Source organism: Oncorhynchus mykiss, chromosome 2 (assembly GCF_013265735.2).
Source record: "Oncorhynchus mykiss isolate Arlee chromosome 2, USDA_OmykA_1.1, whole genome shotgun sequence".
Classification (NCBI taxonomy): domain Eukaryota; kingdom Metazoa; phylum Chordata; class Actinopteri; order Salmoniformes; family Salmonidae; genus Oncorhynchus; species Oncorhynchus mykiss.
Genome location: NC_048566.1, coordinates 17055195 through 17077308, shown reverse-complemented (window position 1 = coordinate 17077308; position 22114 = coordinate 17055195). Strand labels below are relative to the sequence as shown.

Genomic DNA, 22114 nt, shown 5'->3' with positions numbered 1-22114 from the left:
ATACAATGTGATTTTCTGGATTTTGTTTTAGATTCCGTCTCTCACAGTTGAAGTGTACCTATGTGTACCTACCTAATTACAGACCTCTACATGCTTAGTAAGTAGGAAAACCTGCAAAATCGGCAGTGTATCAAATACTTGTTCTCCCCACTGTATACCTTGCTGATCTTTATTTTTTGTCCTTCGCAGTGCTCATGATAAGTTTGATGCCACCTTTAAGAGCTATGTGCTGGTCAACTCCAGTGGATTCTGTGAGTACCTACCTCCAGGTAAGTCTATAGATCAACCTTTCTCTCTTTTTATTCTTCCCTGACCTTCCCCTCTCTCATTTTAGGGATATTCATAGTTTCACATAGACATACCAGTAATGCACTTCTCTCTCAATGTCTGTTTCATCTTCTCCCTTCTCTCACTCCCTCTCTCCTACTCTCTCACCTTCCCCCTATCTGTCCCAGGTATTTTCAGCAGTGCGTGTAATGTGGACGTGCGTTGGTTTCCATTTGACATCCAACGGTGTGAGCTGAAGTTTGGCTCGTGGACGTTTGACGGCTGGCTGCTGGACCTCCAGATGCAGGAGGCTGACCTGTCAGGATACATGTCCAATGGAGAGTGGGACCTGCTGGGTGAGAGAACTGTCTGCCCCCGACCCTCTTGTATCTCTCTCTCCCCCATATTACTTTCTAATCTCTCACTCCCTCTTTCCTGCCCCCTCTTGTAGGTGTACCAGGTGATCGTCATGAGATATTTTATGAGTGCTGTACAGAGCCCTACTCTGACGTGACCTTTGTTGTGACCCTACGACGGAGAACTCTATTCTACGCTCTCAACCTCCTCGTCCCCTGTGTTCTCATCTCCTCCTTGACACTGCTGTTGTTCATACTGCCAGCCCGATCGGGGGAGAAGATCGGTCTGGGTGAGGAAAGGGGGAGGAGGATAAGAGGGGGAGATGGAGGACAGGCGGAGGGAGGGTATAAGGGAGCAGGGATGGAGACAGAGATGTGGCGTTTCCGCTCTTTTCTCCGTACCTGACCTCTCTCTTTTACTGTTTCTGTGTCAGTAATTCTGCAGTGTTCCAAGAAAAACTCTATTAAATGTTTACAATCAGAAAGACAGAGAGCAGAGGGGAGCGACAGAGATGGAGGGAGAGAAGAGGGGTGGGGAGGTGAGGGACAGTGATAGAGGGAAAGAAGAGGGGTGGGGAGGTGAGGGACAGTGATAGAGGGAGAGAAGAGGGGTGGGGAGGTGAGGGACAGTGATAGAGGGAGAGAAGGGGGCAGGGAGGTGAGGGACAGTGATAGAGGGAGAGAAGGGGGCAGGGAGAGGAGGGACAGTGATAGAGGGAGAGAAGGGGGCAGGGAGAGGAGGGACAGTGATAGAGGGAGAGATGGGGGCAGGGAGGTGAGGGACAGTGATAGAGGGAGGGAAGGGGGCAGGGAGAGGATGGACAGTGATAGAGGGAGAGAAGGGGGCAGGGAGGTGAGGGACAGTGATAGAGGGAAAGAAGAGGGGTGGGGAGGTGAGGGACAGTGATAGAGGGAGAGAAGGGGCAGGGATCTGAGGGACAGTGATAGAGGGAGAGAAGGGGGCAGGGAGGGGAGGGACAGTGATAGAGGGAGAGAAGGGGGCAGGGAGGTGAGGGACAGTGATATAGGGAAAGAAGAGGGGTGGGGAGGTGAGGGACAGTGATAGAGGGAGAGAAGGGCCGGGGAGGTGAGGGACAGTGATAGAGGGAGAGAAGGGGGCAGGGAGGTGAGGGACAGTGATAGAGGGAGAGAAGGGCCGGGGAGGTGAGGGACAGTGATAGAGGGAGAGAAGGGGCGGGGAGGTGAGGGACAGTGATAGAGGGAGAGAAGGGGTGGGGATCTGAGGGACAGTGATAGAGGGAGAGAAGGGGCGGGGAGGTGAGGGACAGTGATAGAGGGAGAGAAGGGGGGTGGGGAGGGGAAGGACAGAGATGTAGGGAGAAAAGGGAGAAGGGGAGGGACAGAGATGGGGGAGAGATGGATGGGTGGGGTGAGTTGGCAGAGAGATGGAGAATTGTACTACCCACAAGTATTGCTGTATTTCCCAGTGTAATAATATCATTTTCCCCATCTCTCTCTCCAGGCATTACAGTTCTTCTCTCTCTGACTGTCTTCATGTTGCTGGTGGCTGAGATTATGCCAGCTACCTCAGACTCCATACCACTGATAGGTAAGTAACTGTGTGTGTGTATGCAAGTGTGTGCGCATGCCTGGTGTGCGTACGCATTTAACTAGCCTGCTAATATATACAGTGACTTCGGAAAGTATTCAGACCCCTTGAATTTACAGCCTTATTATAAAATGTATGAAATAGTTTTTTCCACTCATCAATTTACACACAATATCCCACAATGACAAAGCTAAAACAGGTTTTTAGAAATGTTTGCTAATTTATAAATATCAAATTTACATAAGTATTCAGACCCTTTACTCAGTACTTTGTTGGAGCACCTTTGGCAGCGATTCTACATTGAGTCTTGGGTATGACACTACGAGCTTGGCACAGCTGTATTTGGGGAGTTTCTCCCATTCTTCTCTGCAGATCATCTCAAGCTCTGTCAGGTTGGATGGGGAGCGTTGTTGCACAGCTATTTCCAGGTCTCTCCAGAGATGTTCGATCGGGTTCAAGTCCGGGCTCTGGCTGGGCCACTCAGGGACATTCAGAGACTTGCTCTAAAGCCACTCCTGATTGCTCGCGCTTGTGGACTTATGAAGGCTTCCTGGCAGAGCGTAGCCCTGACCCTGTTGGTGCTGCCCCCTGGGGATGGAGTGTGGAAGTGGTAGTGTCTAATCATGCTCCTAAGACCTAATCTACGGAACCTATTCCATTACAGTGTACTATAATACTGTGTCTCCATCCTAGGTCAGTATTTTGTGAGTACCATGGTTACCGTAGGGATGTCAGTGGTGGCGACTGTAGTTGTACTTCAGTACCATCACCACGACCCCAACAGTGGAGACATGCCTCAATGGGTGAGGCTCTCTGTCTGTCTACTGATTATGACGTGTGTCTGTGACTGTCTGTGTGTGTTCCTCTCATATCTGTGAATGTCTGGACCTTGTGTGTGTCCTGTCCTCTTCTATCAGGTGCAGTTTGTTCTGCTGCAGTACATTCCCTGGTTCATCTTATCTATGTGTGTGTGTCCTCTCCCTATCTCTGTTTCTTCTGCCACAATGGGTATCTGGGTCCTCTTGCCTACTCTCTCTCTGTGTGTGTCTCTCAGGTTGAGTTGGTTCTACTCCAGTGGGTTCCCTGGTTTCTGAGGATGAAGCGTCCAGGAGAGTGGGGTGAGCTCACACCCCACCACAGCCCCTCCAACCCCCAGACCAAGACCTGCTTCTCTCCCCCTACCACCACCACCACCACCCCAGCCCCCTCCACCCTCCCCCAGAGCCTCACCTCTCTGCAGGCCAGTCTAAGCCAGCTCAGTCAGCCCCTACCACACCCACCGTCCAACCCAACCCTCCAGTCCTATCCCAACCATAACCCAAACCTCCAGCCTAATATTCACCCTACCCCAAATCTCCCCTCCACCCCCCACCCCCACCCTCAGCCAAATGGACACCGGCCCTACATTGGCTTCCAGAATCCTATTGAACCAGACCCTGCTGTCACCTGGAGAGGAGGAGGAGGAAGGGGTTCTGACACCCCAATCCTCCACCACCACCCACCCTCCTCCACAATGTTTGGTAGCCCCCTTCCACAACCCCCCACATCTCTGGACCCTGACCCCTCAGGCTCCAGCTGTGTGGAGGCTGGGGCTGGAGCAGTCGAAGCGGGTACTTGCCATGCCCAGGCCAGGGTGTTCCAGGCTGGGGTAGTGGAGGCCCAGCTCCAGGCCCTGCTGGAGGAAGTGCAGTTCCTGGCCAATCGTTTCCGTGAGCAGGACCGCAGGGTGAGCGTGGCGGAGAAGTGGCAGTTTGCAGCGGCGGTCATTGACCGTCTGTGTCTGGTGGGGTTCAGTGTGTTCAATATAATTTGTACCATCACCATCCTCATGGCCGCACCCAACTTTGTGGAGGCCGCCTCCAAGGACTTCTTCTGAGAAGGAGAGAGGGGGAGGAGGAGAGGGGGGAGAGGAGAGGGGGGAGAGGGGGAAGAGGAGGGGGGGAGAAGGGGAAGAGGAAAGAGGGGGAGGAGAGAGGAGAGAGGGGGAAGAGGAGAGAGGGGGAGGAGGAGAGAGGGGGAGGAGGAGAGGGGAAGAGGAGAAAGGGGGGAGAGGATAGATGGGGAAGAGAGAGGGGAGGTGGAGAGGGGGAAGAGGAGAGAGGGGTCTAGAGAGTGGGAAGAGGAGAGAGGGGGAGAGGATAGAGGGGGAAGAGAGAGAGGGAGGAGGAGAGGGGGAAGAGGAGAGAGGGGGAGGAGAGAGGGGAAGAGGAGAGAGGGGGAAGAGGAGAGAGGGGGAGGAGGAGAGAAGGGGAAGGGGAGAGAGGGGGAAGAGGAGGGAGGAGAGGCCCGTTGCTATCTTAATGGATTATGGCTTTACAGACTTACCATGTGGAAACTGGAGTCACTTGAGTTTCTTGTCACCTCATCATGTTACAAAAAGTGAACTTGTGATTCTACATGGTGGAACTGTTCAGATATGTGGCCTGCCCAAATTCAAAGTGCTTACTGTGCAATTCTTCTGTCTTCTGGGTCTTCATGCCCAGTTTGGCTAATGTAGGGAGTTATGTGTCAAATCCTTCACTGATGATGATGTTATTGTCCTTTGGCCATGTGTTAATAAATGTGATATGATGGTGGGAATTGGACAGAGTGGTCCGAGCTCAAACTGGGCAGGCCTCAGCTCAGCACTGCTGCAGCCAAAAGACCCACTCACAGACGTGTGAATTATTCACAAAAAAACATGTTGATTTTGGCACCAGATTCTGGCAAGAGAAACTTTCTCTGTTCTCTCTCTCTCGCTCACTGTCACTTTCAAATAATACTTTTAATAAAGAAAACATAACTGGTTGTTGACAGACTGTCTGGAGGAACTACAATAGGTGTCAGTCTACGTTTTGCATCTCAAAATAAATAATATTGTTTTCTACTTTTCTATGTCTTTTCTGGACAGTCTCCCTCCGATCGAAGACAGAGACGCATAGACAGAGAGTAGTTAACAGAGACGCAGAAACAGAGAGTAGTTAACAGAGACGCAGAGACAGAGAGTAGTTAACAGAGACAGAGAGTAGTTAACAGGGACACAGAGACAGAGAGTAGTTAACAGAGACGCAGAGACAGAGAGTAGTTAACAGAGATGCAGAGACAGAGAGTAGTTAACAGGGACGCAGAGACAGAGAGTAGTTAACAGAGACGCAGAGACAGAGAGTAGTTAACAGAGATGCAGAGACAGAGAGTAGTTAACAGGGACGCAGAGACAGAGAGTAGTTAACAGGGACGCAGAGGGAGAGAGTAGTTAACAGGGACGCAGAGACAGAGAGTAGTTAACAGAGACGCAGAGACAGAGAGTAGTTCGCAGAGACAGAGAGTAGTTAACAGAGACGCAGAGGGAGAGAGTAGTTAACAGGGACGCAGAGACAGAGAGTAGTTAACAGAGACGCAGAGACAGAGAGTAGTTAACAGAGACTGAGAGTAGTTAACAGAGACGCAGAGACAGAGAGTAGTTAACAGAGACAGAGAGTAGTTAACAGAGACACAGAGACAAAGAGTAGTTAACAGAGACAGAGAGTAGTTAACAGAGACAGAGAGACAGAGAGTAGTTAACAGAGACGCAGAGACAGAGAGTAGTTAACAGAGACGCAGAGACGGAGAGTAGTTAACAGAGACGCAGAGACAGAGAGTAGTTAAAAGAGACGCAGAGACAGAGAGTAGTTAACAGAGATGCAGAGACAGAGAGTAGTTAACAGAGATGCAGAGACAGAGAGTAGATAACAGAGATGCAGAGACAGAGAGTAGTTAACAGGGACGCAGAGACAGAGAGTAGTTAACAGGGACGCAGAGACAGAGAGTAGTTAACAGAGACACAGATACAGAGAGTAGTTAACAGAGACGCAGAGACTAAGAGTAGTTAACAGAGACGCAGAGACAGAGAGTAGTTAACCTTTCTGATCTCCCCATCCCGGATCCGGGTTCGTGAATACAGACTCAAGCTCATTACCATAACGCAACGTTAACTATTCATGAAAATCGCAAATGAAATGAAATAAATATGCTAGCTCTCAAGCTTAGCCTTTTGTTAACAACACTGTCATCTCAGATTTTCAAAATATGCTTCTCAACCATTGCAAAACAAGCATTTGTGTAACAGTATTGATGGCTAACGTAGCATTTAGCATTAGCATTCAGCTGGCAACATTTACACAAAAAAACAGAAAAGCATTCAAAAAAATCATTTACCTTTGAAGAACTTCAGATGTTTTCAATGAGGAGACTCTCACATAGCAAATGTTCAGTTTTTCCTGAAAGATTATTTGTTTAGGACAAATCGCTCCGTTTTCTGCGTCACGTTTAGCTATGAAAAAACCCCTGTATCCAGGATTGTGTAAATCTATCAGCAAGCTCATTAGCATAACACAACGTTAACTATTTATGAAAATCGCAAATTAAATGAAATAAATATGCCATCTCTCAAGCTTAGCCTTTTGTAAACAACACTGTCATCTCAGATTTTCAAAATATGCTTCTCAACCATAGGAAAACAATAATTTGTGTAAAAGTAGCTAGCTAGAGTTAGCATTTCGCATTAGCATTTAGCGTTAGCATTAGCGTTAGCATCCAGCACGCAACATTAACAAAAACATAAAAGCCTTCAAATAAAATCATTTACCTTTGAAGAACTTCTGATGTTTTCAATGAGGATACTCTCAGTTAGATAGCAGATGCTCAGTTTTTCCAAAAAGATTCCTTGTGTATTAGAAATAGCTCCGTTTTATACATCACATTTGGCTACCAAAAAAAATCCATAAATTCAGTCCTCAAAACGCAAACTTTTTTCCAAATTAACTCCATAATATCGACTGAAAACATGGCAAACGTTGTTTAGAATCAATCATCAAGGTGTTTTTCACATATCTCTTCATTGATACATCGTTCTTGGACACATGCTTTCTCCCCTGAATCAAATGGTAAAGTAAAAGCAGCTGGCAATTGCGCACCGAATTCGACGCAGGACACCAGGCGGACACTTGGAAAATGTAGTCTCTTATGGTCAATCTTCCAATGATATGCCTACAAATACGTCACAATGCTGCTAAGACCTTGGGCGAACGACAGAAAGTGTAGGCTCATTCGTTGCGCAATCACAGCCATATAAGGAGAGAATGGAAAACAGAGCTTCAGAAATTCTGCTAATTCCTGGGTGATGCATCATCTTGGTTTCGCCTGTAGAATGAGTTCTGGGGCACTTACAGACAAAATCTTTGCAGATTCTGAAACTTCAGAGTGTTTTCTTTCCAAAACTGTCAAGAATATGCATAGTCGAGCATCTTTTCGTGACAAAATATCGCGCTTAAAACGGGAACGTTTTTTATCCAAAAATGAAATAGCGCCCCTAGAGCTCTAACAGGTTAACAGAGACAGAGAGTAGTTAACAGAGACACAGAGACAGAGAGTAGTTAACAGAGACAGAGAGTAGTTAACAGAGACAGAGAGTAGTTAACAGAGAAAGAGAGTAGTTAACAGAGACAGAGAGACAGAGAGTAGTTAACAGAGACGCAGAGCCAGAGAGTAGTTAACAGAGACGCAGAGACGGAGAGTAGTTAACAGAGACGCAGAGACAGAGAGTAGTTAACAGACGCAGAGACAGAGAGTAGTTAACAGAGACGCAGAGACAGAGAGTAGTTAACAGAGACGCAGAGACAGAGAGTAGTTAACAGAGACGCAGAGACAGAGAGTAGTTAACAGAGACGCAGAGACAGAGAGTAGTTAACAGAGACGCAGAGACGGAGAGTAGTTAACAGGGACGCAGAGACAGAGAGTAGTTAACAGGGACGCAGAGACAGAGAGTAGTTAACAGGGACGCAGAGACAGAGAGTAGTTAACAGAGACGCAGAGACAGAGAGTAGTTAACAGAGACGCAGAGACAGAGAGTAGTTAACAGAGACGCAGAGACAGAGAGTAGTTAACAGAGACGCAGAGACAGAGAGTAGTTAACAGAGACGCAGAGACAGAGAGTAGTTAACAGAGACGCAGAGACAGAGAGTAGTTAACAGAGACGCAGAGACAAAGAGTAGTTAACAGAGACGGAGAGTAGTTAACAGGGACGCAGAGACAGAGAGTAGTTAACAGGGACGCAGAGACAGAGAGTAGTTAACAGGGACGCAGAGACAGAGAGTAGTTAACAGGGACGCAGAGGGAGAGAGTAGTTAACCGAGGCGCAGAGGGAGAGTGTAGTTAACAGGGACGCAGAGACAGAGAGTAGTTAACAGAGACGCAGAGACAGAGAGTAGTTAACAGAGACGCAGAGGGAGAGAGTAGTTAACAGGGATGCAGAGACAGAGAGTAGTTAACAGAAACGCAGAGACAGAGAGTAGTTAACAGAGACGCAGAGACAGAGAGTAGTTAACAGGGACGCAGAGGGAGAGAGTAGTTAACAGGGACGCAGAGGGAGAGAGTAGTTAACAGAGACGCAGAGACAAAGAGTAGTTAACAGAGACGGAGAGTAGTTAACAGGGACGCAGAGACAGAGAGTAGTTAACAGAGACTCAGAGACAGAGAGTAGTTAACAGAGACGCAGAGACAGAGAGTACTTAACAGGGACGCAGACGAAGAGGTGGAGGAAGGGAAGGAGAGGGAGAGATGCAGAGATGCAGAGAGAGAGGTGGAGGAAGGGAAGGAGAGGGAGAGATGCAGAGGGAGAGGTGGGGAAGGGAAGGAGAGGAGAGGGAGAGATGCAGAGACGGAGAGAGAGAGAGAGAGAGAGAGAGAGAGAGAGAGGCAGAGGGAGAGGTGGAGGAAGGGAAGGAGAGGGAGAGATGTAGAGACAGAGAGAGAGAGGCAGAGGGAGAGGTGGAGGACGGGAAGGAGATGGAGAGATGCAGAGGGAGAGGTTTAGGAAGGGAAGGAGAGGGAGAGATACAGAGAAGGAGTGAGACAGAGAGAGAGAGAGGCAGAGGGAGAGGTTGAGGAAGGGAAGGAGAGGGAGAGATGCAGAGACAGAGAGAGACAGAGGCAGAGAGAGATATGGGATAGAGATAGGCAGAGAGAGATTGAGTGATGCATAGTGAGTTAGGGAGAGGACGAGAGAGAGATATGTAGAGGGGAGAAATGGGGGTAGAGGAAAGTGCTGACAACGCAAGTGGTAGAGAAACAGGGTTTTAACTGATTGGTCGTTAATGGAGGAGGGGGCGGGGGAGAGGGTGATTGGCGATTCTATATCTGACAGCAGTACTAAACAGCTTCAATGTAGCATCATGAGCAAGACTGGGTACGTCTCTAAGAGCTGTGAGTCTCTCAGAGCTGTGATTCTCTCTGGGTATGAGTCTCTCTGGGTACATCTCTAAGAGCTGCGAGTCTCTCTGGGTACGTCTCTAAGAGCTGTGAGTCTCTCTGGGTACATCTCTAAGAGCTGTGAATCTCTCTGGGTACATCTCTAAGAGCTGTGAGTCTCTCTGAGTACGTCTCTAAGAGCTGTGAGTCTCTTTGGGAAAGTCTCTAAGAGCTGTGAGTCTCTCAGAGCTGTGAGTCTCTCTGGGTACGTCTCTAAGAGCTGTGAGTCTCTCTGGGTACGTCGCTAAGAGCTGTGAGTCTCTCTTGGTACGTCTCTAAGAGCTGTGAGTCTCTCTGGGTACATCTCGAAGAGCTAGAAGTCTCTCTGGGTACGTCTCTTAAGAGCTGGAAGTCTCTCTGTGTAAGTCTCTAAGAGCTGTGAGTCGCTCAGAGCTGTGAGTCTCTCTGGGTACGTCTCTTAGAGCTGTAAGTCTCTCTGGGTACATCTCTAAGAGCTGCGAGTCTCTCTGGGTACCACTCTAAGAGCTGTGAGTCTCTCTGGGTAAATCTCCAAGAGCTGTGAGTCTCTCTGGGTACATCTCTAAGAGCTGTGAATCTCTCTGGGGAAATCTCTAAGAGCTGTGAATCTCTCTGGGTAAGTCTCTAAGAGCTGTGGGTCTCTCAGAGCTGTGAGTCTCTCTGGGTACGTCTCTAAGAGCTGCGAGTCTCTCTGGGTAAGTCTCTGAGAGCTGCGAGTCTCTCTGGGTACGTCTCTAAGAGCTGTGAGTCTCTCTGGGTACATCGCTAAGAGCTGTTAGTCTCTCTGAGTACGTCTCTGAGAGCTGTGAGTCTCTCTGGGTACGTCTCTAAGAGCTGTGAGTCTCTCTGTGTAAGTCTCTAAGAGCTGTGAGTCGCTCAGAGCTGTGAGTCTCTCTGGGTACATCTCTAAGAGCTGCGAGTCTCTCTGGGTATGTCTCTAAGAGCTGTGAATCTCTCTGGGTACATCTCTAAGAGCTGGGAGTCTCTCTGAGTACATCTCTAAGAGCTGTGAGTCTCTCTGAGAACGTCTCTAAGAGCTGTGAGTCTCTCTGGGAAAGTCTAAGAGCTGTGAGTCTCTCTGGGTACCACTCTAAGAGCTGTGAGTCTCTCTGGGTAAATCTCCAAGAGCTGTGAGTCTCTCTGGGTACATCTCTAAGAGCTGTGAATCTCTCTGGGTACATCTCTAAGAGCTGTGAGTCTCTCTGAGTACGTCTCTAAGAGCTGTGAGTGTCTTTGGGAAAGTCTCTAAGAGCTGTGAGTCTCTCTGGGTACGTCGCTAAGAGCTGTGAGTCTCTCTGGGTACGTCTCCAAGAGCTGTGAGTCTCTATGGGTATGTCTCTAAGAGCCGTGAGTCTCTCTGGGTAAGTCTCTAAGAGATGTGAGTCTCTCAGAGCTGTGAGTCTCTCTGGGTACGTCTCTAAGAGCTGTGAGTCTCTCTGGGTACGTCTCCAAGAGCTGTGAGTCTCTATGGGTATGTCTCTAAGAGCTGTGAGTCTCTCTGGGTACGTCTCTAAGAGCTGTGAGTCTCTCTGGGTAAGTCTCTAAGAGCTGTGAGTCTCTCAGAGCTGTGAGTCTCTCTGGGTACGTCTCTAAGAGCTGCGAGTCTCTCTGGGTAAGTCTCTGAGAGCTGCGAGTCTCTCTGGGTACGTCCCTAAGAGCTGTGAGTCTCTCTGGGTACGTCTCTAAGAGGTGTCAGTCTCTCTGGGTAAGTCTCTAAGAGCTGTGAGTCTCTCTGGGTACGTCTCTAATAGCTGTGAGTCTCTCTGGGTAAGTCTGTAAGAGCTGTGAGTCTCTCTGGGTACGTCTCTAAGAGCTGTGAATCTCTCTGGGTACATCTCTAAGAGCTGCGAGTCTCTCTGCGAATCTCTCTTAGTAAATCTCTAAGAGCTGTGAGTCTCTCTGGGTACGTCTCTAGGAGCTGTGAATCTCTCTGGGTACGTCTCTAAGAGCTGTGAGTCTCTCTGGGTACGTCTCTAAGAGCTGTGAGTCTCTTTGGGAAAGTCTCTAAGAGCTGTGAGTCTGTCCGGGAAAGTCTAAGAGCTGTGAGTCTCTCTGGGTACGTCTCCAAGAGCTGTGAGTCTCTCTGGGTACGTCTCTAAGAGCTGCGAGTCTCTCAGAGCTGTGAGTCTCTCTGGGTATGTCTCTAAAAGCTGCGAGTATCTCTGGGTAAGTCTCTGAGAGCTGCGAGTCTCTCTGGGTACGTCTCTAAGAGCTGTGAGTCTCTCTGGGTACTTCTCTAAGAGCTGCGAGTCTCTCTGGGTAAATCTCCAAGAGCTGTGAGTCTCTCTGGTTACATCTCAAAGAGCTGTGAGTCTCTCTGGGTACATCTCGAAGAGCTAGAAGTCTCTCTGGGCACGTCTCTAAGAGCTGTGAGTCTCTCTGGGTACGTCTCTAAGAGCTGTGAGTCTCTTTGTGTAAGTCTCTAAGAGCTGTGAGTCGCTCAGAGCTGTGAGTCTCTCTGGGTACGTCTCTAAGAGCTGTGAGTCGCTCAGAGCTGTGAGTCTCTCTGGGAACGTCTCTAAGAGCTGCGAGTCTCTCTGGGTAAGTCTCTGAGAGCTGCGAGTCTCTCTGGGTACGTCCCTAAGAGCTGTGAGTCTCTCTGGGTAAGTCTGTAAGAGCTGTGAGTCTCTCTGGGTACGTCTCTAAGAGCTGTGAGTCTCTCTGGGTACATCTCTAAGAGCTGCGAGTCTCTCTGCGAATCTCTCTTAGTAAATCTCTAAGAGCTGTGAGTCTCTCTGGGTACGTCTCTAGGAGCTGTGAATCTCTCTGGGTACGTCTCTAAGAGCTGTGAGTCTCTCTGGGTACGTCTCTAAGAGCTGTGAGTCTCTTTGGGAGAGTCTCTAAGAGCTGTGAGTCTGTCCGGGAAAGTCTAAGAGCTGTGAGTCTCTCTGGGTACGTCACTAAGAGCTGTGAGTCTCTCTGGGTACGTCTCCAAGAGCTGTGAGTCTCTCTGGGTACGTCTCTAAGAGCTGCGAGTCTCTCAGAGCTGTGAGTCTCTCTGGGTACGTCTCTAAGAGCTTTGAGTCTCTCTGGGTACATCTCTAAGAGCTGCGAGTCTCTCTGCGAATCTCTCTTAGTAAATCTCTAAGAGCTGTGAGTCTCTCTGGGTACGTCTCTAGGAGCTGTGAATCTCTCTGGGTACGTCTCTAAGAGCTGTGAGTCTCTCTGGGTACGTCTCTAAGAGCTGTGAGTCTCTTTGGGAAAGTCTCTAAGAGCTGTGAGTCTGTCCGGGAAAGTCTAAGAGCTGTGAGTCTCTCTGGGTACGTCGCTAAGAGCTGTGAGTCTCTCTGGGTACGTCTCCAAGAGCTGTGAGTCTCTCTGGGTACGTCTCTAAGAGCTGCGAGTCTCTCAGAGCTGTGAGTCTCTCTGGGTATGTCTCTAAAAGCTGCGAGTATCTCTGGGTAAGTCTCTGAGAGCTGCGAGTCTCTCTGGGTACGTCTCTAAGAGCTGTGAGTCTCTCTGGGTACTTCTCTAAGAGCTGCGAGTCTCTCTGGGTAAATCTCCAAGAGCTGTGAGTCTCTCTGGTTACATCTCAAAGAGCTGTGAGTCTCTCTGGGTACATCTCGAAGAGCTAGAAGTCTCTCTGGGCACGTCTCTAAGAGCTGTGAGTCTCTCTGGGTACGTCTCTAAGAGCTGTGAGTCTCTCTGTGTAAGTCTCTAAGAGCTGTGAGTCGCTCAGAGCTGTGAGTCTCTCTGGGTACGTCTCTAAGAGCTGTGAGTCGCTCAGAGCTGTGAGTCTCTCTGGGAACGTCTCTAAGAGCTGCGAGTCTCTCTGGGTAAGTCTCTAAGAGCTGCGTGTCTCTCTGGGTAAGTCTCTAAGAGCTGCGGGTCTCTCTGGGTACATCTCAAAGAGCTGCGAGTCTCTCAGGGTACGTCTCTAAGAGCTGTGAGTCTCTCTGGGTAAATCTCCAAGAGCTGTCAGTCTCTCTGGGTACGTCTCTAAGAGCTGTGAGTCTCTTTGGGAAAGTCTCTAAGAGCTGTGAGTCTGTCCGGGAAAGTCTAAGACATGTGAGTCTCTCTGGGTACGTCGCTAAGAGCTGTGAGTCTCTCTGGGTACGTCTCCAAGAGCTGTGAGTCTCTCTGGGTACGTCTCTAAGAGCTGCGAGTCTCTCAGAGCTGTGAGTCTCTCTGGGTATGTCTCTAAAAGCTGCGAGTATCTCTGGGTAAGTCTCTGAGAGCTGCGAGTCTCTCTGGGTACGTCTCTAAGAGCTGTGAGTCTCTCTGGGTACTTCTCTAAGAGCTGCGAGTCTCTCTGGGTAAATCTCCAAGAGCTGTGAGTCTCTCTGGTTACATCTCAAAGAGCTGTGAGTCTCTCTGGGTACATCTCGAAGAGCTAGAAGTCTCTCTGGGCACGTCTCTAAGAGCTGTGAGTCTCTCTGGGTACGTCTCTAAGAGCTGTGAGTCTCTCTGTGTAAGTCTCTAAGAGCTGTGAGTCGCTCAGAGCTGTGAGTCTCTCTGGGTACGTCTCTAAGAGCTGTGAGTCGCTCAGAGCTGTGAGTCTCTCTAGGAACGTCTCTAAGAGCTGCGAGTCTCTCTGGGTAAGTCTCTAAGAGCTGCGTGTCTCTCTGGGTAAGTCTCTAAGAGCTGCGGGTCTCTCTGGGTACATCTCAAAGAGCTGCGAGTCTCTCAGGGTACGTCTCTAAGAGCTGTGAGTCTCTCTGGGTAAATCTCCAAGAGCTGTCAGTCTCTCTGGGTACATCTCTAAGGGCTGTGAGTCTCTTTGGGAAATTCTCTAAGAGCTGTGAGTCTCTCTGGGTAAGTCTCTTAGAGCTGTGAGTCTCTCAGAGGTGTGAGTCTCTCTTGGTACATCTCTAAGATCTGTGAGTCTCTCTGGGTACGTCGCTAAGAGCTGTGAGTCTCTCTGAGTAAGACTCTAAGAGCTGCGAGTCTCTCTGGGTACATCTCTCAGAGCTGCGAGTCTCTCTGGGTACGTCTCTAAGAGGTGTGAGTCTCTCTGGGTAAGTCTCTAAGAGCTGTGAGTCTCTCTGGGTACGTCTCTAAGAGCAGTGAGTCTCTCTGGGTAAGTCTCTAAGAGCTGTGAGTCTCTATGGGTACGTCTCTAAGAGCTGTGAGTCTCTCAGAGCTGTGAGTCTCTCTGGGTACGAGTCTTTCTGGGTACATCTCTAAGAGCTGCGAGTCTCTCTGGGTACGTCGCTAAGAGCTGTGAGTCTCTCTGGGTACATCTCTAAGAGCTGTGAATCTCTCTGGGTACATCTCTAAGAGCTTTGAGTCTCTCTGAGTACGTCTCTAAGAGCTGTGAGTCTCTTTGGGAAAGTCTCTAAGAGCTGTGAGTCTCTCAGAGCTGTGAGTCTCTCTGGGTACGTCTCTAAGAGCTGTGAGTCTCTCTGGGTACGTCGCTAAGAGCTGTGAGTCTCTCTTGGTACGTCACTAAGAGCTGTGCGTCTCTCTGGGTACATCTCGAAGAGCTAGAAGTCTCTCTGGGTACGTCTCTAAGAGCTGTGAGTCTCTCTGTGTAAGTCTCTAAGAGCTGTGAGTCGCTCAGAGCTGTGAGTCTCTCTGGGTACGTCTCTAAGAGCTGCGAGACTCTCTGGGTACATCTCTAAGAGCTGCGAGTCTCTCTGGGTACCACTCTAAGAGCTGTTAGTCTCTTTGGGTAAATCTCCAAGAGCTGTGAGTCTCTCTGGGTACATCTCCAAGAGCTGTGAATCTCTCTGGGGAAATCTCTAAGAGCTGTGAATCTCTCTGGGTAAGTCTCTCAGAGCTGTGGGTCTCTCAGAGCTGTGAGTCTCTCTGGGTACGTCTCTAAGAGCTGTGAGTCTCTCTGGGTACGTCTCTAAGAGCTGTGAGTCTCTCTGGGTACGTCGCTAAGAGCTGTGAGTCTCTCTGAGTACGTCTCTAAGAGCTGTGAGTCTCTCTGGGTACGTCTCTAAGAGCTGTGAGTCTCTCTGTGTAAGTCTCTAAGAGCTGTGAGTCGCTCAGAGCTGTGAGTCTCTCTGGGTACATCTCTAAGATCTGCGAGTCTCTCTGGGTACGTCTCTAAGAGCTGTGAATTTCTCTGGGTACATCTCTAAGAGCTGGGAGTCTCTCTGAGTACATCTCTAAGAGCTGTGAGTCTCTCTGAGAACGTCTCTAAGAGCTGTGAGTCTCTCTGGGTACGTCGCTAAGAGCTGTGAGTCTCTCTGGGTACGTCTCCAAAGGCTGTGAGTCTCTCTGGGTACGTCTTTAAGAGCTGCGAGTCTCTCTGGGTAAGTCTCTGAGAGCTGCGACTCTCTCTGGGTACGTCTCTAAGAGCTGTGAGTCTCTCTGGGTACGTCGCTAAGAGCTGTGAGTCTCTCTCGGTACGTCTCTAAGAGCTGTGAGTCTCTCTGGGTAAATCTCTAAGAGCTGTTAGTCTCTCTGGGTACGTCGCTAAGAGCTGCGAGTCTCTCTCGGTACGTCTCTAAGAGCTGTGAGTCTCTCTGGGTAAATCTCCAAGAGCTGTTAGTCTCTCTGGGTACATCTCTAAGAGCTGCGAGTCTCTCTGGGTAAGTCTCTGAGAGCTGCGAGTCTCTCTGGGTACGTCCCTAAGAGCTGTGAGTCTCTCTGGGTACGTCTCTAAGAGGTGTCAGTCTCTCTGGGTAAGTCTCTAAGAGCTGTGAGTCTCTCTGGGTACGTCTCTAATAGCTGTGAGTCTCTCTGGGTAAGTCTGTAAGAGCTGTGAGTCTCTCTGGGTACGTCTCTAAGAGCTGTGAGTCTCTCTGGGTACATCTCTAAGAGCTGCGAGTCTCTCTGCGAATCTCTCTTAGTAAATCTCTAAGAGCTGTGAGTCTCTCTGGGTACGTCTCTAGGAGCTGTGAATCTCTCTGGGTACGTCTCTAAGAGCTGTGAGTCTCTCTGGGTACGTCTCTAAGAGCTGTGAGTCTCTTTGGGAAAGTCTCTAAGAGCTGTGAGTCTGTCCGGGAAAGTCTAAGAGCTGTGAGTCTCTCTGGGTACGTCGCTAAGAGCTGTGAGTCTCTCTGGGTACGTCTCCAAGAGCTGTGAGTCTCTCTGGTTACGTCTCTAAGAGCTGCGAGTCTCTCAGAGCTGTGAGTCTCTCTGGGTATGTCTCTAAAAGCTGTGAGTATCTCTGGGTAAGTCTCTGAGAGCTGCGAGTCTCTCTGGGTACGTCTCTAAGAGCTGTGAGTCTCTCTGGGTACTTCTCTAAGAGCTGCGAGTCTCTCTGGGTAAATCTCCAAGAGCTGTGAGTCTCTCTGGTTACATCTCAAAGAGCTGTGAGTCTCTCTGGGTACATCTCGAAGAGCTAGAAGTCTCTCTGGGCACGTCTCTAAGAGCTGTGAGTCTCTCTGGGTACGTCTCTAAGAGCAGTGAGTCTCTCTGGGTAAGTCTCTAAGAGCTGTGAGTCTCTATGGGTACGTCTCTAAGAGCTGTGAGTCTCTCAGAGCTGTGAGTCTCTCTGGGTACGAGTCTTTCTGGGTACATCTCTAAGAGCTGCGAGTCTCTCTGGGTACGTCGCTAAGAGCTGTGAGTCTCTCTGGGTACATCTCTAAGAGCTGTGAATCTCTCTGGGTACATCTCTAAGAGCTGTGAGTCTCTCTGAGTATGTCTCTAAGAGCTGTGAGTCTCTTTGGGAAAGTCTCTAAGAGCTGTGAGTCTCTCAGAGCTGTGAGTCTCTCTGGGTACGTCTCTAAGAGCTGTGAGTCTCTCTGGGTACGTCGCTAAGAGCTGTGAGTCTCTCTTGGTACGTCACTAAGAGCTGTGCGTCTCTCTGGGTACATCTCGAAGAGCTAGAAGTCTCTCTGGGTACGTCTCTAAGAGCTGTGAGTCTCTCTGTGTAAGTCTCTAAGAGCTGTGAGTCGCTCAGAGCTGTGAGTCTCTCTGGGTACGTCTCTAAGAGCTGCGAGACTCTCTGGGTACATCTCTAAGAGCTGCGAGTCTCTCTGCGAATCTCTCTTAGTAAATCTCTAAGAGCTGTGAGTCTCTCTGGGTACGTCTCTAGGAGCTGTGAGTCTCTCTGGGTACGTCTCTAAGAGCTGTGAGTCTCTTTGGGTATGTCTCTATGAGCTGTGAGTCTCTCTGGGTAAGAATCTAAGAGCTGAGAGTCTCTCAGAGCTGTGAGTCTCTCTGGGTATGTCTCTAAAAGCTGCGAGTATTTCTGGGTAAGTCTCTGAGAGCTGCGAGTCTCTCTGGGTACGTCTCTAAGAGCTGTGAGTCTCTCTGGGTACTTCTCTAAGAGCTGTGAGTCTCTCTGGGTAAATCTCCAAGAGCTGTGAGTCTCTCTGGGTACATCTCGAAGAGCTAGAAGTCTCTCTGGGTACGTCTCTAAGAGCTGTGAGTCTCTCTGGGTACGTCTCTAAGAGCTGTGAGTCTCTCTGTGTAAGTCTCTAAGAGCTGTGAGTCGCTCAGAGCTGTGAGTCTCTCTGGCTACGTCTCTAAGAGCTGCGAGTCTCTCTAGGTACATCTCTAAGAGCTGTGAGTCTCTCTGAGTACGTCTCTAAGAGCTGTGAGTCTCTTTGGGAAAGTGTCTAAGAGCGGTGAGTCTCTCTGGGTACGTCGCTAAGAGCTGTGAGTCTCTCTGGGTACGTCTCTCTGAGCTGTGAGTCTCTCTGGGTATGTCTCTATGAGCTGTGAGTCTCTCTGGGTAAGTCTCTAAGAGCTGTGAGTCTCTCTGGGTACGCCTCTAAGAGCTGCGAGTCTCTCTGCGAATCTCTCTGGGTACATCTCTAAGAGCTGCGAGTCTCTCTGGGTACTTCTCTAAGAGCTGTGAGTCTTTCTGGGTAAATCTCTAAGAGCTGTGAGTCTCTCTGGGTACGTCTCTAAGAGCTGCGAGTCTCTCTGGGTACGCCTCTAAGAGCTGCGAGTCTCTCTGCGAATCTCTCTGGGTACATCTCTAAGAGCTGCGAGTCTCTCTGGGTACTTCTCTAAGAGCTGTGAGTCTTTCTGGGTAAATCTCTAAGAGCTGTGAGTCTCTCTGGGTACATCTCTAGGAGCTGTGAATCTCTCTGGGTAAGTCTCTAAGAGCTGTGAGTCTCTCTGGATAAGTCTCTAAGAGCGGTGAGTCTCTCAGAGCTGTGAGTCTCTCTGGGTAAGTCTCTAAGAGCTGTGAGTCTCTCTGGGTACGTCTCTAATAGCTGTGAGTCTCTCTGGGTAAGTCTGTAAGAGCTGTGAGTCTCTCTGGGTACGTCTCTAAGAGCTGCGAGTCTCTCTGGGTACGCCTCTAAGAGCTGCGAGTCTCTCTGCGAATCTCTCTGGGTACATCTCTAAGAGCTGCGAGTCTCTCTGGGTACCTCTCTAAGAGCTGTGAGTCTTTCTGAGTAAATCTCTAAGAGCTGTGAGTCTCTCTGGGTACGTCTCTAGGAGCTGTGAATCTCTCTGGGTAAGTCTCTAAGAGCTGTGAGTCTCTCTGGGTAAGTCTCTAAGAGATGTGAGTCTCTCAGAGCTGTGAGTCTCTCTGGGTACGTCTCTAATAGCTGTGAGTCTCTCTGGGTACGTCTCTAAGAGCTGTGAGTCTCTCTGGCTAAGTCTCTAAGAGCTGTGAGTCTCTCTGGGTAAGTCTCTAAGAGCTGTGAGTCTCTCTTTGTAAGTCTCTAAGAGCTTTCCACACCTGGATTATTCTTTTCAAGTCTTCAAGTTCTGTCAAATTGGTTGTTGATCATTGCTAGACAACCATTTTGAGGTCTTGCCATAGATTTTCAAGTCGATTTAAATCAAAACTGTAACTCGGCTACTCAAAAACATTCACTTCTTATTGGTAAGCAACTCCAGTGTATATTTGGCCATGTGTTTTAGGTTATTGTCCTGCTGAAAGGTGAATTCATGTCTCAGTGTCTGGTGGAAAACAGACTGAACCAGGTTTTCCTCTAGGATTTTTCCTGTTGCATAGCTTCATTCAGTTTCTGTTTTTCTCCTGAACCACCCGTCCCCAGTAATGTGTTCTATTGGATTTTCCCCAAACATTCAGGACAAAAAGTTAAATGTTTTGCCACAATCCATTTTTGCAGTATTACTTTAGCAGCTTGTTGCTAACAGGACGCTTGTTTTGGAAAATGTTATTCTGTACAGGCTTCCTTCTTGTCCCTCTGTCAATTAAATAAGTATTGTGGAGTAACTACAATGTTGTTTATCCATCCTCAGTTTTTTCCTATGACAGCCATTAAACTCTGTAACTGTTTTAAAGTCGCTATTGTCCTCATGGTGAAATCTCTGATTGGTTTCCTTCCTCTCCACCAACTGAGTTATGAATGACGCCTGTATCTTTGTAGTGACTGGGTGTATTGATACACCATCCAAAGTGTAATTAGTGATTTCACCCTGCTCAAAGGGATATTCAAAGTCCAGAACAGACAATGGGAAGCACACAGTACTACAGTACATGGAACCATGGCTACAACTCTATTCCACATCAGGTAACTGATGCAAGCAGTAGGATTAGATTTAAAAAAACAGATATAAATACACTTTATGGAACAGCAGGGGCTGTGAAGATACACACACTCTACACACACGTACACATGGATTTTGTATTCTAGATATGTGATAGTAGAGTTGTGGCCTGAGGGAACACACTTAATATGTTGTGAACAGTGTAATGAAATGTAATGTCATTTAAGGTCATCTTTTTTAATGTTCTGGAACCCACAATGAGAAGCTGCTGCTGCTTTGGCTAATGGGGATCCTTAATAAATAGAAATACAAATGTCTACTTTTTATTTTTACCCATCTACCAATAGGTGCCCTTCTCTATGAGGCATTGGAAAACCTCTTTGGTCTTTGTGGTTGAATCTGTGTTTTAAATTCATTGGTTGAACGAAGGACCTTAAATATAATTGTGTGTGTGGGGTACAGAGGGGAGGTAGTTATTCAGAAACCGTGTTAAAACACTATTATCCCACACAGAGTGAGTCCAATTGTTAAGAGCATGTTTACTCCTGAACTTATTTAGGTTTGTCATAACAAAGGGGTTGAAACGTATTGACTCTAGACATTTTAGGTTTTCATTTTTAAGTAAGGAAAAATGTGGAAAAATGTGGAAAAACATAATTCCTCTTTGACATTATGGGGTATTGTGTGTAGGCCAGTGACAAAACAATCTCTATTTAATACATTTTAGAATAAGGCTGTAATGTAACAAGATGTGGGAAAAGTCAAGGAATGTGAACACTTTCTGAAGGCCCTGTACATGCAGATGTGAACATGCACATACACAGGTCCCCTAGAAACACAGGGCCAGGATGTGACTGCAGCAAGTCCTCTGTCCTGTCGCAGTTCACACATTTGCACAGGGATGCATCCACCCACACACACCCACCTCTTTGTGCAATGCTATCAGATTTTGTGTCTGCTCAGTTGGAAAATGAGAAAAGAGGGAAAAGAATGAATGAATATAAATAATGATTTACAGTTGCATTTAAAATCTGTTCTAGCCATGTTATAGGGACGTTCAGGTTGGATTTCTCCTGGGCTAAAGGACCCAAAGACATATCAACTGAATCTTTTCTGTTTAGAGTTGAGAGACAACTTTCAAGTCAGTGTTTCAAAACAGAGTGTATATTTAGTGTCTCTGAGTATCAGTAAGATAGTGGTATGTGATATCAACACCCCCTCTAATCAATACGGCTTGATTAGTGGTTGTAGATGGCTCTCTGTGGGTCGATAAGAAGACACTCTGTCCAGCGGATAATTGTCTTACCACTCTCATTAGAGGAAAAGAGAAAGAGCGGGAGGAAAGGCAGAGAAGAGGAAGAGAGAGAGAGGAAGAGAGAGAGCAGCTGGGGGTGGTAATATGTCCATTCTGATTTAAGATGCGTAGAAAATGGTGTAATAGTGTAAATGGTCCATTCTGATTTAAGATGCGTAGAAAATGGTGTAATAGTGTAAATGGTCCATTCTGATTTAAGATGCGTAGAAAATGGTGTAATAGTGTAAATGGTCCATTCTGATTTAAGATGCGTAGAAAATGGTGTAATAGTGTAAATGGTCCATTCTGATTTAAGATGCGTAGAAAATGGTGTAATAGTGTAAATGGTCCATTCTGATTTAAGATGCGTAGAAAATGGTGTAATAGTGTAAATGGTCCATTCTGATTTAAGATGCGTAGAAAATGGTGTAATAGTGTAAATGGTCCATTCTGATTTAAGATGCGTAGAAAATGGTGTAATAGTGTAAATGGTCCATTCTGATTTAAGATGCGTAGAAAATGGTGTAATAGTGTAAATGGTCCATTCTGATTTAAGATGCGTAGAAAATGGTGTAAGTGTAAATGGTCCATTCTGATTTAAGATGCGTAGAAAATGGTGTAATAGTGTAAATGGTCCATTCTGATTTAAGATGCGTAGAAAATGGTGTAATAGTGTAAATGGTCCATTCTGATTTAAGATGCGTAGAAAATGGTGTAATAGTGTAAATGGTCCATTCTGATTTAAGATGCGTAGAAAATGGTGTAATAGTGTAAATGGTCCATTCTGATTTAAGATGCGTAGAAAATGGTGTAATAGTGTAAATGGTCCATTCTGATTTAAGATGCGTAGAAAATGGTGTAATAGTGTAAATGGTCCATTCTGATTTAAGATGTGTAGAAAATGGTGTAATAGTGTAAATGGTCCATTCTGGGTGCAGCAGAAAACCTACTTATCTTAGATTGCATTTGGGTTCAGTGGAACAATACATTATTATCTCTTCTTCACCTGATATCTACCAGGGTGTTTATCAATGAAATAATCGATGGACAAACACAATCACAGTC

At 47.7% G+C, this 22114-nt stretch overlaps 1 protein-coding gene across 3 annotated transcripts in view; it reads left to right on the top strand.

Annotated features, from left to right (window-relative positions):
- The window catches only part of LOC110519673 (neuronal acetylcholine receptor subunit alpha-7-like), a 68351-nt gene extending 64260 nt beyond the window's left edge, over positions 1 to 4091 (top strand). For all 3 annotated transcript variants that reach the window (XM_036939693.1, XM_036939690.1, XM_036939691.1), the window contains exons 5-10: positions 190 to 269; positions 456 to 623; positions 719 to 913; positions 2107 to 2193; positions 2887 to 2996; positions 3248 to 4091. In XM_036939693.1, coding sequence (XP_036795588.1) covers positions 190 to 269; positions 456 to 623; positions 719 to 913; positions 2107 to 2193; positions 2887 to 2996; positions 3248 to 4069 — 1462 coding nt within the window. In that variant the 3' untranslated portion in view covers positions 4070 to 4091. The remainder of the gene's footprint in view (positions 1 to 189; positions 270 to 455; positions 624 to 718; positions 914 to 2106; positions 2194 to 2886; positions 2997 to 3247) is intronic.
- The last annotated feature ends 18023 nt before the right edge of the window (positions 4092 to 22114 follow it).